The sequence below is a fragment of the Pundamilia nyererei genome, unplaced genomic scaffold (assembly GCF_000239375.1).
Source record: "Pundamilia nyererei isolate P.nyererei 1_Seehausen unplaced genomic scaffold, PunNye1.0 scaffold00054, whole genome shotgun sequence".
NCBI lineage: Eukaryota > Metazoa > Chordata > Actinopteri > Cichliformes > Cichlidae > Pundamilia > Pundamilia nyererei.
The window spans coordinates 2,332,136-2,348,383 of NW_005187455.1; the positions used below are offsets into that span (position 1 = coordinate 2,332,136).

The 16,248-nt window shown below is 38.7% G+C and overlaps 1 protein-coding gene across 1 annotated transcript; it reads left to right on the forward strand.

Annotated features, from left to right (window-relative positions):
* The first annotated feature begins 10,051 nt into the window (after positions 1-10,051).
* On the forward strand, positions 10,052-16,036 carry LOC102205627 (ewing's tumor-associated antigen 1-like). Its single transcript, XM_005733715.1, has 6 exons — positions 10,052-10,406; positions 11,168-11,296; positions 11,506-11,564; positions 11,978-12,087; positions 12,208-13,643; positions 14,849-16,036. Exons 1-6 carry the CDS (start codon positions 10,274-10,276, stop codon positions 14,959-14,961), a joined length of 1,980 nt encoding a protein of 659 aa, XP_005733772.1. The 5' UTR covers positions 10,052-10,273; the 3' UTR covers positions 14,962-16,036.
* Positions 16,037-16,248: the final 212 nt, after the last annotated feature.

A 16,248-nucleotide genomic window follows, 5' to 3' on the forward strand; every position in this document is an offset into this window, starting at 1 on the left:
TATAATTACCTCAAACATGGCAACCCTAGTGGTGGAGCTTGTGGAGGTGATAATATATGGTAATTACCAGTTTCTAGGGCTGAACAATCTGGAAAGAATGTATTTAAGATAAAAGCAGGAAAACAACCCCGACAGCATGGTGTTTGCACTGTAAAGGAAGACAATGGCTGTAAACATTTAAGAAATGGTAATGAGATAAATGCAGTATCCCTTCCGGAGAACACATGTATTTTTGTTCACAGACTTTAAGTGTAACAGCTCTCACAAGGACTGGATGCAACAATTGAAAGATGAAAATCATTGTCCCCAGAAACCAAGGATATAAAATGACTGTCTAGGCAGTGCTAATTACATTTTAATTGTAATTACAAATGCAATTGCTATTTTATTGTTTAATCTGTTAATATTTGTGAATTTCAGTCCAAAAACACCATAAAGTGCCTGCAGCATTGATAAAATTCTCACCAAGAAACCCTTAAAGAGCTATAAAGTAATCATTTAATTTCTCTGACTATTTTCGTAGGAATGCGCTGCTCTCTTTCTTTCTCCCAATTAAACCCCAAATTTTCATTAGTGCTTTGTGGTGACAATAAAATCTTTGTCCTACCACACATGCCCTCACCGGAGAAACAAATCTCTGACTGAGCTCTCCGAGAGCATCAAGGGAACATCGTTTTTCAAAAGCTATTCATTCAGCCTGAGCTTTTGACGACAAGCCTGTGATACAGCAGATCTGCTTTGGTCGTTGTCTCTTGACGGAAATTTTGGCAGCAGATGACGGCTACTCGGTTCGAGACGAGTAGACCAAAAGACTGTAGCTCTGTGTCAGCAAACAATGGGTAGGTTTCTGTTTCAGCAAAGTGAAAGAACAGAGTGAGAAAGGTGATCTTCATGTCCCAGAACACATTTACAGAAATGAAAAATGTGATAGGCAAATATAGTTTTCCAATCTTATATTAAAGATATTTAATATTGTAACTTATGCATCATCTGTTGGTTCGCTTGGATGGCCGCCTACACAGAAACTCATTCAGAGGAACGAGGAGCAGGTGGGTGAGATCAAGATATCAATTTACCACATTTATCTTTATGTTGCTCATTTTTCAGATTCACTGACATTTGGATTTTTAAAAGCCTCTTGTGTCTGTTAACTTTGCCTCGTAAGCGTCGTCTGCTAAAGCTCTACTAGTGTAACTAATTCCCAACATCTCTAAACCCAGGGTGATGGAAGGACCCGGGGAATAGGAGATGCTAAGAGTGGGCGGCCCCTCCTGTTGTAAGAAACTCCGGTGAGGGGTGTTCGCCATATGCTCACAGGGTTCCAAGGGAAAAAGGCTCGGAGGATAAAAGTGAACGCAGCGGCAACGGGCCCTCCATCAGTGTGTTCAAAGCCTCCATATGAAAATGACTGTGTACATCTTCTGCTGAGGCCAAATTTAGATCAAAGGCAACCCCAAGCAGGACGGGAACGCAGGGAGGGGGGCGGGGTTGGTTTGGGGCAGACTGGGAGTTGTGCATGAAATGGAAGTTTGTGCAATGTGATGAGCAAATCTGTGAGTGCATGGGAATGTTAATAATAATAAGTGGAGAAATTTGTCAATTTATTTTTCCTTTTACACTCCGGAGATCAATACCAAATTGGAGCTGTTAACTTGTGATGTGACTTCCAGCTGGGTGAAATTAAGTTGTGTCTTTTTCAGGTCACCAAACTGGCAGTTTTTGCCGTACAGACTCTGGAAAGGATTGAATTTAGAAAACTGCACAGCAGATGCAAATTAGCTTTTGATGTTTGAGTTATAGTATATTTGTTTCCTAAATTTTTCCCCTGTGCGAACAGCACCGAGGATTTTTACATTTCTGTGTAAGTTTTTTTTTAAAAAGCAATAATAAAAGTTCCAGTATTGTTTCTGTTATCTGTATGTGCAGTCACATATATAATTTGCAATCAAATTCATAGATTTTGAGCTCACAGATTCTAAATTCCTGTGCAACACTTAAAAAAATATCACAACAATACACTGTTTTCAAATGAAAAGTTTAGAGTACTTATAAAAGTACGATTTCAGCTTACATACACAGAGATTCACATATTTTATATACTTTCTGCAAACATCTATAGTTTTAATCAATTCTTAGTTATTTACTTGTGCATTTTGGGACCATTTGATTGTGTATATTAATAAATATTTACTGCGTTAATGACTGTTTATGGTACCAAGATAATGATGAAAGACGAACAACTGACTAAAATAATTACAGTGCCCATTTTCATGGGACTTATTAGCACATATAGAATCTACTGCAACAACTGTTTTAAAATAGTTCTGGGACCTTTATAGAGTTCTATAAGTCAAACTGTGCTGTTAAATATTAAAACTGAATATCTTTAATTTTGGGTATGAAGATAAGAATGACAGTTTAAAATGACAATGACCACTAGGGATTTCAAAATACCACAAATTTAGTAGTAACAATAGCATGACCTTACAAACGGTCTCTACTCGCTATAATATTAGTTACAATTAATTAGCTTAAGCCTTTATGTAACTTGCACACAATTTGGTGTGAGAAGAATACAACAGCAATGCAACATAACTCAAAAATGGTAACGACCATTTCAGGGTAACATTGTAACATTGTAAGCTGCAGAAAATGAGAGATGGGAGACACAAACTGAGGGGAATCTGTTTAAACATTCAACATTTTCAAGTTTTTGTCATTTCTGTTGCTGTTGGCACGTTTTTTTACTCCAGAATGAGTGATCAGTTTGGAAATCATCCAGACTTCATATTAAGTTCTCAAGTGTTTCTGGAGATAAAGTATGTGCACTATGCTGCAAACTTCTACCACAACTCTCTAATGGATGAAGTTCTCACTTCCCACAAATTCCTAGATGATAAGGCTTTGTCTATCTCATGGCATTTTCTAACTATCTTATTAACAGCTATCTTATCCGGAGCAGCAACTGCCAACGTTTTCCAATGGGAAGCATTGCAAGAATTTTGGTTACTCATGAATGAAGATTGAGATATCTGTAGCTATAATTGTGACTGGTCAAAACTGGATTACATATAATTGTTAACTGTAATTTTGACTTGTCAAAATGTCCTCATAGATACTTATAACAATAATAAAAGTCAAAATGAAAAATGACTTTGTAATGTTAATTCTGGAGAATCAAACGTAACTTACACATTTTGCCATAGTGTACAGAAGAATAGGTGATGCAAGGCTTTGGCTACAAAGCATTTACAACTAGTGTGAACTTGTTTATTTTATGCTTAAGAGAACTGGCTCTGTGCTGAACAAAACTGCAGCATCATTCAGTAATAAAAAAAACAGCCTAAATCTATTAAAATATTATTGATTTCTATATTACAATATTATATATTGTGCAACTCACAAGCTCCTGATGCTACTATGCTCAAATGCTAACACTGATATATAAGAGGATGATTTGGCTCAGCATCTTTGTTACATCTCCTCACCTCCTTTTCTTAATCTTATGCTGCCTCCTCCACCTCCTCTTCACTCCGCCCTATTCTCCTCCTCGTTTCCTGCCTCTCCAGAGAGGAGGTCACATGCTGCAGACCTGCTCCGTGCCATCTGGCTGACTTCCTGTCATCCTTACCCCAGGAGAGAGTGGCTCTGCAGGGTACAAGCATAGAGAACCCCCCCCTTCCCTCCTCCCCCTCATCCTCCTCCAGGCCCACACACACCTGAGCAGAAAGGGTGAGAAAAAAAACACACACACAGGGAGAAAAACAGAGGGAGAAGAAAAGAGAGCAGACAAGACAAAGGACAAGGCAAAGAACAAAAATATCAGCAGATACAGCAGGAGAAACAGAAAATTCAAAAACCTACGCAGGCTGCATGGTGAGAAAAATTCTGTGCAGCTCTGGAGAAAAGTGACTAATCAAGTAGCATTTCAAAGCCATGTGGTTTAATGTCTGATGCCATAATAATGACAAATTAAGTTTAACCAGTGGGGCAGCTTTTCTGCTGTTATATATGTTTGAAAATAAAAATGAAGAGAAAAGAGCAGTATCCCACTTTTCCTTTAATCAGTGACAATTGTTCAAGATTTAACCCTGAAATTTCAGAAACATCATTAAGGATGTGGTTGAATTTCCATCACAGCAGTTCATGAAAGCATAGCCCACTTTGTTTCCCACCTTCCTCTCACACATGTCCATCTCACACAAGGCATTATATTAGAATTGGTTAAAAAGCACATACATATCAGATCAATCTTAATGTCCTACCCGTGGTCTTGCATATTCATATAAATATAATATGACTGCCGCTCACATTTGAATTTATTGGTTTTCCTCCTCCACAAATTAGGGGGGCTCCAATTGATGAATATTTTAGCACATGTGCACTCTGTGGGACATTTATCATCGCCTTTGCTATTATAAACAGAATAAATGAGCAGTCAAAGTAGGCTACAGTGTGCTGTACGCAGACACACCGCCCCTCTGTACTCTCTTGCTTTAGCCTTCCTCCACAACTGCTGCTCTGTCTTAATGGGTCCCGCTTTGATGTTGCCTTGATATGTTACATGACCGAGCACATATGGATAAGTTTACCACAATGCAATATATTTCCTATAAATGGTGAATACAGAGATCAGGATAGAAAGGTCTTGCACCTAAACTGTAACACCTAGAGCAAAGCTGCAGTCAAGACAACCTTAGCTGAATCTATGTTAAGTGAAGCCCTAAGGGGGTCGAGACAGAGGTTAATTGGATATACTAAAATTATGTTATTTCATTACAGATATTAAGTTTTGGAGGTTAGCCTAATAAAAAGGAAGAAAAAAATAATAAATTTTAAAATAAATGTATTGCTGAGATAATCCCTGCCTTCTCCATGCCACTCTAAAGATTGCCTGTCAATCAGATAGTTGGGTGATACTGATGATGTCTTTGTCATTGGACTGACTGTTGAAATGTTTTTCAAAGAGCAGGCCATCCTGAAGACCTCACTTTATAGTTTTAGCAATAAGCCTTTTTTTTTTTTTAACCTTGTTGCTTTTACTGCTCCTGACAGGAACTGGAAGCCTGCTAAGTAAATGTTTAACTTATTCTGAGTCCTGAAATAATACCAGTCTCTGAAATAAACAGAGCAAGAAAGCCAAATCAAAATGCAACCATGCCTGCCTCGCTTTGATGATCATTTCGACTCTTCCTCCTCTTCATCTCAACAATCTACCGCTGGAGTAGAGTGCAGTTGGATGCCCTTTAGCACTTCCTTTTCGACTCATGTGACCAAAAGGGCTGCTGGGATTCTTTCAGATAGAAGCCAAGCCACCTTAGGCTGCATCTAACCATTGCTGAAGCCCACTGATCTGACGCTGCAGAACCAGGCATTGTTTCAAATGCTTTCATTCACAGTCCCTGCCATTGGCAGACACTGTGAAATGGGTGAAATCCCAGCTTGGTGAAGCTGGCACAGAAAGCCAGCATCCTGGATCCCTTCCACTTCAGAGAGCCCTGCCACATGCTAACTGTCATCCATGAGGCACTGCTAGCCCACGGGGGGGGGGGGGTCTGGCAGAAAAGTTGGAGGGTGTGGGTGGATGAAGGGGGTGGCATAAACATTGTGATATACCCTTCACATACAAACACAGAAGACACAATGGACTCCTTGGAGATGCAGAACCAGAGGCCATAAGAGGTGATTATTATTTATGCAGACACTTTTCTGAGTTGAGCTTTTTATTCTCCTCCGTCTCTCACTCAACTGGCAGCTGCCCAGTGTGAGCCATCCCTGGGATCCACAGCAATGATGATCACCCCCTCCCCACACACACACACACACACACACGCGCGCACACACACACACAAGCCCTTCCTTGTCCTCATTGCTGTCTACGCCTGGTAGATCCCCTGGCATGTTTGCTCCTCCTTCATAAACACTAGCAGCTGCTTGGGCAATTAGCCATTAGCTCTTTACTTTTTACTATAATACCCAGTGCTCAGAAATCTCAACAATTAGCTCCTTAATTGCTTCTAAACAACCCAGGCGTAACCAATAAATAGAAGGCGGTAGGTAGTTAGCTGAGGAGACAGACTTCTGGGAAAGAATGAGACAAGGCTTATAGAATCCACACTAAAATGTTCTTCCTCTCGTCTCCTTTAGCAGGCTTTGGCAATTATTTTTTTCTTGCTGTTACACGACTTGAAAAAGCTTGCAGGGGGAGGAGAAATGACAGAATGGGTAAAGAACACAAGGCAAGCTGATGCCTCATATTCAAATTCAAGCTGACACGTCCATGCCCTTTATTCCCCAGTCTAACTATCACTTCTGAGAAATGCTAGTATTCAGTGTGACAGAGGGTGTTACAGTGACTTTTAGATGGGCAGGAGACAGCGCCCCCCGGGTGTGGATTTTCATGGCAGCGTGATATGACACAGCTCGCTTCACAGAGCAATGGGGATACCCCCAAGATTAGCTGAATGCATTAAAGAGAGGCATGAAACGTAGCTAACTGTTGATTAAATCACTGTTACAGCCATACTGGCGGTTCCAGTTAACCTCTTTAACACTGACAGCAGCTACGCCACTAACATGACAATGGCCTACAGGCAGAAATGTGCTGTATGCTGTGTGCAGTGTGTGGCATCGCAACAGACAATTTTTTTCTTTTTAGATAAGGGTGCTCAAATGGATTAGGTAACAGACGAAAATGTTATTTCAGACATTCATTGAGGAAATGCAAATATTACTTACATTCTGCTCTCTAGATTTGAGAAAGTACTATTTTTCACAATTTACACAACAGAAATTTATAATCAAAGGTTTTCTCAAATTTCTTTTAGGTGTTTTTTGACCAAACACACACACACACACACACACAAAATCAGACTTGTTACACAGCTTTAACAATGTGTAATATTTTAAATACAGCTGCATTGAAGAAATCCACTTGCAATCCACGTTTTGACTGCCTGTGCAGCATACTGTAGGGTTTGCCTTTTTAATGAGTAAACAACCATTTTTACAAAGCTGACCAATCTGGGCCACAAGAATGTTTTAAACTTTCACATTTGTTGACAACAAATACTTGGCACTTTAAAATCGCTAAATGAAATGAGCGTGCCCCAAAGATGACATATGCTGCAGCTGTTCTCATCTAACATGCATCTTATCGTTAGTGGTGGCTGAATATCTGCTGATGTTTTGATGGAACAAGAATTATGTTTTAACAGGGAAAGTCGAAGGCAGGACTACAGGTCGTCTGTTCATAACAGTTTCTGGCTTTAAATCAAAGAAACACAGTTGATTGGCTTCCCTATGCTGATGAACTGCTTCCAAATGAAAACAATCAAAGCAGAATCAAGCATAATCAAGCATTGTGATTCACTGCAGCGTGTGTGTGTTTTAACTAAATAATATTCCAGCACCACAGCAACTCAGTGTATATTTTCTACAAAATCTGCATTCAGTTTATATTGACTTTAGTTACTGTATCCCCTCCCAACCCTCTACTCCACACACACACACACACACACACACACGAAATACCAAGGAGGTATACAAGCACCATCTAGTGCTTTATTTTGGAAATTGCTATGCAGAATTTTACAAAATGTGTAAAAAAAAAATTTCACATTTATTTTCTATGTAAAATATTTGTTCAGTTGCATTAACATTTTAAAATTAGGAGCAGAAAGACAGCTTTTGGATTACAGAATAGGAATAAGATCAAATCAAGATTGAACTAATCACATTCTGCAAACCTGCAAGTATATAGAAAAGAGTTAAACACACGAGAACTGATTGATGACAGTTCATATCCTCACTAGCAGAACCTCTGACAACTTTGGTGAAATAGATGTTTTTCACAAGAAGAAGCATCAACTGTGATTGACTAAAAAATAAAATTTCCACCAGTCTATAGTCAGAAGTTTAATTTCCTTTCAGAAATAAGAACAGGGGAGTTTCCAGTTTTTGTGTGTGTGTTTGTTTTAAACCACACATTTAATTTTTCATCAATGGAGTCATGCAGCATTTTCAGTGGAAACTCTGTCACGCATGACATGGTTAAATAAACACAGCACCATTCATCACGTAGTTCCTTTTCTCAGCTTTCAGAGATAAGATGATGATGATGGTGGAAACATGGAGCAGTTTCAGAAACATAATGAATAATCAGGAGTCATCAACTTGTACGTCAGTAACCTGCTACCACTGAAGTAATTATTCATTCGACCATGACGTATGCATGCAAAAAGCCAACATTTCTGATGTTCACTCAGTAAAAAGCCAAATATAGTTAGAAAGGATATGACTAAGGCCTAGCTGAGTCCCAAACAAATTCCAAGACCTGACTCATTTCATTCGGACTGAATACCGTAATAGGTAACAATAACTGTAAAAACTATGTAGAACAGCCCTGAATGAAAGTCTTGAATATTTAACAAGTCCTCCAAGTCCAGAAAGCCCTCACAAAAAACAAAAACATGATAATCAAGACAAAGTTGAATTAAAAACAGCCTGAGACAACGCTAAAAGGTCAGAAAAGCTGTGTGAAGGCAGTGTCCGTGTTTGGATAGCGCAAGTGTTTATGTCACATTTGACTGATGTATTTTAATTAGAAGTTCTAATTCATCTGAGAAAAAATCTTGGACGCAGATTTTGACTCCCTAACAAACTAAAACAAAAGATAAGCCCCTGACCCACCAGCCACCTTGGCTCAAAAGAAGCATGGCCCTGTGCCCAGAATAAAAACTGTATTTAATAGTTTCCCTGACTCTCGATCTTAAGGTCTAGAAATATAACTATGTGTATTATTTTCAATTCAAACTCCATGTAATATGGTCTTTTTTGACTAAAGACAGGTGTAAAGTGTAAAAGTGTTCCAAAAATGCCCAAAAAAGGTTAATTACATTTCTGGAAAAAACATTTGGATACAACTAATCAGCTGTCTGATTTATTTACTGTACTGCTTTAAACCAACCTTTCCAAACTTAGATTTAAGGATCCCTTTCTGGGCTATCACTACCTTTGAAATAAACAAGTTGTTTGTAATATCTGTTTTTGACCAATGGTAACATTGAGCAACATTATTCAAGACTCTCTAAAAGTGAACACGATGCCTTGAATAATGTTGCCAGGAAGTAAAACATGACTTTTTCCCCCTTTTGTTTGTTCATTGGGGCATACCATTTTATAGTATACAAGACAGAGTACAAATTACATTTTTGTAAAACTAAATCCCAAGGAGGCAAAAGTATTGAATTATTATTTCTGGTGCATTACCACAAGGAATACACCAATTAACAACAAAAACTACATTAATCCACCTACCTACCCAGTATCGTGTTTGCCACCAAAACAGCTTTGACCTGTCAGGGCATGGACCTCTGATGGTGCCCTGCGGTTTCTGGCACCAGAAAAATGAGAAGCAAATCCTGGCGATCCTGCAGGTTGCAGAGTGAAGCCTCTGTGGATTTGGCTTGTTCCCATGCATCCTGAGGGAGTTCAGTAGAACATGATCTGGGGAGTTTGGACAGAGACATTATGACATAGATGGCATGAATTATTTTACAGTAGAGATGGTAGAAGGTTAGAAGGTTTTGCTACAGGGCAAAAGTTTTTTTCTAAACTTGATTTTGTGAAAAAGACAGCAACGTTTTCAATGTAATTATTAATGTGATTAGTACCACTCATGTTTGCCTTGAATTTCATATAAAAATGGCTGCTGTGAATTGTTTAGTGTGCTTTCAGGGGTAGTTTTTTCTGTCTCTTTACTCTTTTAATCTAGTCTTAATTGTATTTTATATGCTAGAATAGTAAACTGAATATGACACGTAAATATAGTGGAATTAAGAGAAGGCCTTCGCCTAGATTTTGAATTTAAAATTGGAGAATGAAGTGGTGAACTTTAGCCAGTAAACCTAATCATATTTATACAGTAGATTTTTAAATATATATCTACAGAGCTGATATATAACTTATTAAGAATATTTCAGGACACGGAGAAATCATTTCGTACATACCTGTCACAGGCTTTAGCTTTGCCAGAAGTCAAGCGAGCTGCGAAAAAACTACCCGGCAGCCGTAGGTTTGGTGACGTCAGAAGCAAACATGGCGGCTAGCTTTGAGTGAGCGAGCGAACACAACAAGACTCTGCAAAGAAACATTGAATCTCTCGAAGGCAAATTGTTAGCTGCAATGTTTAAAGCCACAAAGGAAAGTGCTGAAGAAACGATGTAACGCAGAGTTGGCTTTGCTGCTGCTGCCGCCGCTGTTTTGTGCAGCCATGTCAGAGGCGAGGACGCATGCTGAGTTCACTGAACTGTGGAGGACTGTCTCCAAACTCAGCTACAAAAAAACACAAGACACGAAAGCAGCAAAACAGATGCCTGACACGACAACGACGCCCGTCTCTAAAGGTGAGGCTGTGTGTCTGTTAGTATAGGCGACGATCTGCGGCTCAACGCGATTTAACTAAAGACCATAACAAGTGTTTGTATACACAGAAGAGTAAAAGCGGCCATGAGGTGATCAAAACGAGCGACTGACAGTGACAACATGCCAGCTGGCTGTGTTATCTCACCATGGACACACCACTAATTCCACTCTAACCAGTTGTAAAGTACTGAGACTGTCTAGGGAGGAAAAACTGCATTCCGAATATACATGATCTCATCTAAATAATTGTTTTCTCATAGCTGGATTGTTTTAATTAGACAAACACATGTTGCGTGCATTCTGGAATATGTCCTTTTAATTCAGCCAGCCCTCTTGTAATGCTATATTGCAGTGACTCAAATCAGACAAGGCTTTAAATAACCATTATGTATCCTCCTCAAGCTGCTAAAATAGAAAGATTCAAAACACAAGTTTTTGACCAGACATTTTCCCAGCTTTTATATTGTGTTCAGCAAGTATTTTTTTTCAGGAAATTATCATACATATATTATTATGGCTTTAACTGTGACTACACTAAGAGAATCTGTTCATGTGTGAACTGTCATCACGATACATCTTTTATTGTTCTCCTGTTTGTCTTTACTGATATGTCTAACGTAAAGTTTAAAGTAACTAAAGACTCGGTGCTAAATAAATACATGTAAGTAAATTTAACGTTACCAAGTTGAATATGATTTATTTTTAGCTCATTTGATGTGGCACTTGATATCTCTGTGCACAGATTTTCAAAGTCCCCAGCATCGAGGTTGCAGCAGATACCCCGGCTTGGCTAATGGAGATTCTCCAGGAGATGTGGAACCTTCACAAGATATCATCTGGGATTCCACATCTCCCACTCAGACTCATACTGGTAAACAACACCGACACTCAGCTCACACTTGCTGGCACATCTCATCAGCAGGTTCTAAATGAATGGCAACATAAACAATTTCTGAATAGGTTTTTTTTTATAGTAAATTAATTGCAATTGTAAGCTTGGGCTTTTCATTTCATTCATCATGACTCTACCACTTTGCTAATTTCTATCATGTGTGTTATTGTCACGTTTTTTGGGTTCAGGACTCAGGAACACTAGAGCTGTGGAAATATCTGATATTGTGAACCGCATTGCTCCAAAGGTCTGTTGTTTTTTTCAGCTTTTTATTATTTTCATATTGATATTTGGCAAAAATGGTTATTTCTAAATGCCATGGTGAATATAATTAATCACAAACTAAATAAGAAAAAATAATAATTTTCATTTAGAATAAAATAGAATAATCCTTTAATTGTCCCACAAGGGGAAATGTGGTTGTAACAGCAGCAGAAGAAAAGCACATATACAAACAGAACAGAAACACACACAAGTTTTTACAGAAAAAAAATATTTACATCATGGACAATAGTTACAAAAACAGAGTACTGTACAGTTATTAAGATTAAAGTATTTTTTTAAATTATTATTTATTTGTATTTGTTACAGGTAGACTTTCAGTCTTTTCTAGCACATATCTGTAAACACACTTCAACCTTGTGCTTGTTTCTTTTATAGGATGTAAAACCAGAAAGGACTGACTCCTCTTTGCTGCAGTGGATCGGTGACAGTGCCATGCCCGCCACACCAGAGATTCAAAAGCCAAAACTCAGGAAGAAATCCTCTAGGTGAATAATCAATATATTGACCAAAATACTGTCCCTATAGATTGTTATTATGTACCACCATATGCAGCCTGTATGGGTGCTCATAAGCGTCTGTCTTCCTTTTTCCTTTTGTCTACATAGGCAAAGCAGTGTGGAGGACCTCATGAAACTCGCCAGGCAGTTTGATGAGAGCATGCAGCAAGATAAGGAAACTTCAGAAAGCCTTGTGATCAATCTTAATGAATGTCTGAACACTTCTGAAACAAAACTGAAACCATCGTCACTCCATGATAGCTTGAAGGACCTAAAGTACCCATCGGCACCAGACCAGATAGAGGCAGAGCTGCATGCTCTGTTTGACTGCTCCACTCAGAGTGCATGGCTAAGCCGTGGCTCTGCAGTATCCACCTGTTCACAGGAAATAAGAGGCCAACCTGTGAATGCAGCTTTATCCGAAGACCAACAATCAGAGCTCAAATCAGCTGAAAAGTCTGGCACAGCTGCACATCCTGCTGAAGAAAAGGGAACTAATAGCTGTAGTGCAAATAACTGTGATGACTTTGATGATGACTGGGAGAATGATGAATTACTTAATGACCCTTTTTTGCTGGCGATGACCCATAAGCCCAATGAGCAACATGACACCAATCCTAACACCACCTTTCAGTCTGAGACTAAGACAAACACTACTCACTCTACCCCTGTTCGTAAACCCATTGCAAATACAATCCCTGCACACAAGCCTTCAAACCTAAACTGCAAGCCTAGCTGCAGTGTGAAAAGTTCTGAAACAAAACTGACACTCCAGGAACTCTGTCCCAAACTGAAGACTACCAACCGAAACACTTTCAAATTAGAGCCAAACCCCAACTTGTGGTCACGGATGGCCAAAGAGGTTTCCACTAAGTCCAACTTCACCGTTATACAACCCAAGCCACAGATGTTTGACCAGAAATCTGCAACTGCAAAGACATCCACTACACCTCAACCTGACAAGGTCACTAATGATCACAGAGGGGCTTCTTTAGGAAAACACTCTGTTAAAGATATTTCAGACAGCTTGTGGGATGATAGGGATGATGACGCACTGCTCTACCAGGTATGTGACAGCGTGGAGAAGATCGCCAACAGTCAGTCGCTCCAAGTGAGCTCCGGTAACTGCCAAGAAAAACAAGATATTGATGTAGACAGACAACGGAAAACCACAGGGCCGCAGCCCATCAACATGACTCGGTCTGGGAACGTCGGTGCCAGCACTAACAGACAATCACCTTGTGCTTTTGTTCGTTCTAACTCATTACCAAGGGCTAGTTATGAAACTGTGAACTTCCAAGGATGGAACGTTCCCATGAAGGGTGCCAACAAAAAGTCACAGATGTCTCAAAGCTTCCCAGGAAGCCACACAAATTTGGGTACATTAAGTCAGTGCGGGGATTCATCTGGAACTTTCCAGGCTGGAAATGCTAATGTGGATATGAAGCAACATCCAGTGATGGCCAGAGCAGTACACAACGCCAAGAGCCATCACACAGCTTTCAAAAGGAATCTATCTGACTCAGCAGCCATAAGTACCAAAGGTATAATGTCTAAGTTTTGATAATTACCACCGAATTGTATCAAAGTATATTATGTATGCGACTTTATAAAAGGCTAGGGTATTTATAGTGGGCGTGCTTTCCAAAATAATTCATAAATAATAATTATTTTTTTTAAACTGAACCAGAACAGAACCAGTTCTCACACTTGCATGCAGTTTTTCCAAGGTAGTTGGCAGATCGGCTGTTCCAAAGATCTTGGAGAGCTTGCCACAATTCCTCTATGGATTTAAGTTGTCTCAGTGTCTCATGTCTCTTCAAGCAATCCTACATTGACTTCTTTATTGCTGAGATCAGTGCTGTGTGGGGGCCATAACATCTGCTGCTGGAGTCCTTGTCCTGGCCAGGTCTCCCTTGAAAAATATATTAAATAAATGTGTTTTCTTTCTGCCAAAAAACAGTTCTTTATGACTCTGGCTGTATGGCTGGACTTGTTGTTATGCTTAAGAATTAATTTTTCACCAGTCAGGCTCTGATAGTACTGTGTCATGACAATAATCTAAACATCTAAAATGTGTAAAATCTTTGTGCTAAACTGTATATTCAAAGATAATAGGAATAAAAATTTTGAATTGGTTGAAAATTTAATAATATTATAAGACAGGATTTTATGTTTGTCAATGAAAAAGCCACCAAGAGTGTTATGTACGGATACTTTTTCTTAAAAACAACACAAATAAATCTAAAACTAGATAGAATGGCTTTGCTTTGATAGACTCAGTCAAATGTCCAGTAACTGAATACACCTCCATTAGTTGTTTTGTTTAATTCTATGCATTTGTCTGCTATGGCTATTCCATCAAATTTGCTTTAAGAATGGATATTTAACTGACAATTCACAAGTAAAACAGATGTCACATGTTGTTCTTATAATCACTGACAGTTCGGTGCATGTGCACATTAACCATTTCCCCCCAAGCAAGTAAACTGCGCGCTGTGGCTTTAATTTGTGATCTTGTCAAGGGTCCAAACCTCAGCAAGCATCATTGCCAATGAATTTGTGGACAGATTTTATTTATTTATTTATTTATTTGTCTTTGGACTTGGATGTTTTGGGGTTCTTTTGTTCTTCCAAATGAGCAGATGTTTAATGTTTAGAAATGAAAACTTGCTCGAGGTCATGCAACAACCAAGCTGAAATTGTCTCTTTTTCATTCAGTTTTCTCACTTTTCTTCCCTCTTTCCAGTTTTTGTCACAAGCCAGATGACAGGAAAGTGCTCTGCTGCAGAGATTGAGAGGAAAAAACAGGAAGCTTTGGCCAGGAGGCGACTGCGAATGCAGACCGCCACAAAGCCATAGAGCGACTTCGTCCTGCCAGTATTTTTTGCAACTTAATGCACTCTACATTTCATACAAGTGGTTCAGCCCTTTTTCGAAATTTCTTGTTTTTTGATTATTGTATCCAAGATGAAGGACTGTTGATAGTTCAGTGCATGACCTGATCCCGGGATATGTACTTAGCTTTCCGCACATATAGAACCTACTACTGGCTGTTTTTGCTGCTAATGTAATGTGTTTCATGGTAAGCATTTTTTAGGAACAGTTTGTTACAGAATCTCATATGTGTGACAATGTAAAGAAAAACTTCTTCACTACTTTGAAATATAGTTTACATCCACTGAGCTTGGAAAAAAAATCCAAATGCTCTGTTTGTTGCTTTCTGATATTTAAGCCAATTTTGGATAGAACATTTTTATCTGGTGCTTTTTGCTTTTGTTAAAAAGTAAATAGCTTAATCTCTGTGTCACTTTTCAAATTGTAGCATCAAAGGCTGACACATAAAACAGTGTATTTTTGAAGCTATCCATAAGAAATGGATGCCTTCGCTTTAAAGCGAACATTAGCATTAACTGCTGTGTTCTCTGCTTTATGGGTCTGCTAAGACTGCTTAAGTGCCTGACAGTTCTTTTAAAGCATACTTGAAATATTCATTCGTCTTCATAACTTTGTAATGAAAAAAGCCTTACTTTATTAGAAATAGAAATAAAAGGATATCAACACAACCTAACACAAAATCTTTGCTTTGAGGCCTAGCTGAACATTTAATAGATGATTCTTATTTGTGTTTCCTCTGTGCTTTCTTTGCTCACGTCAGTGTTTCTCCTTTCAGTTTTGCACAGGTCAACATCAACAGTTGTACTGTAAAGACAGCGTTGTGGCCTCCGCTGGCAAACTGTACTGTAATAGCTATGCTATGCACCTTTCAAAAAAGTTTAACGAGTAAAAAAAGAAAAACAAGGCTTGAAATTGTTTTTATATCTGGACAGGATGAAAATGAGAAAGATGAGAAACTCACACTACATTTTCCTATCATATTTTAAAGGGCAGACCTGGGACATACAGGTGACAAATTCAAATAAAACTTTCAAATAGATTTCTTTGTTTCTACTTAATTGCTTCAATATATCCTAATACTTTTGACTCCAGTACCTGTTGCTTAAAAACAGCATGATAAACGTAGCTGTATTCATTCCCCCAGTAATTTCATTATGTTCATGTCTTGTGATAAATCAGAATACAGTTGGCTGCTATTGGTCTGTAGCAGTTTCATTTAATTTCGTTCACATTTTCAGGCTTTTTTTTTTT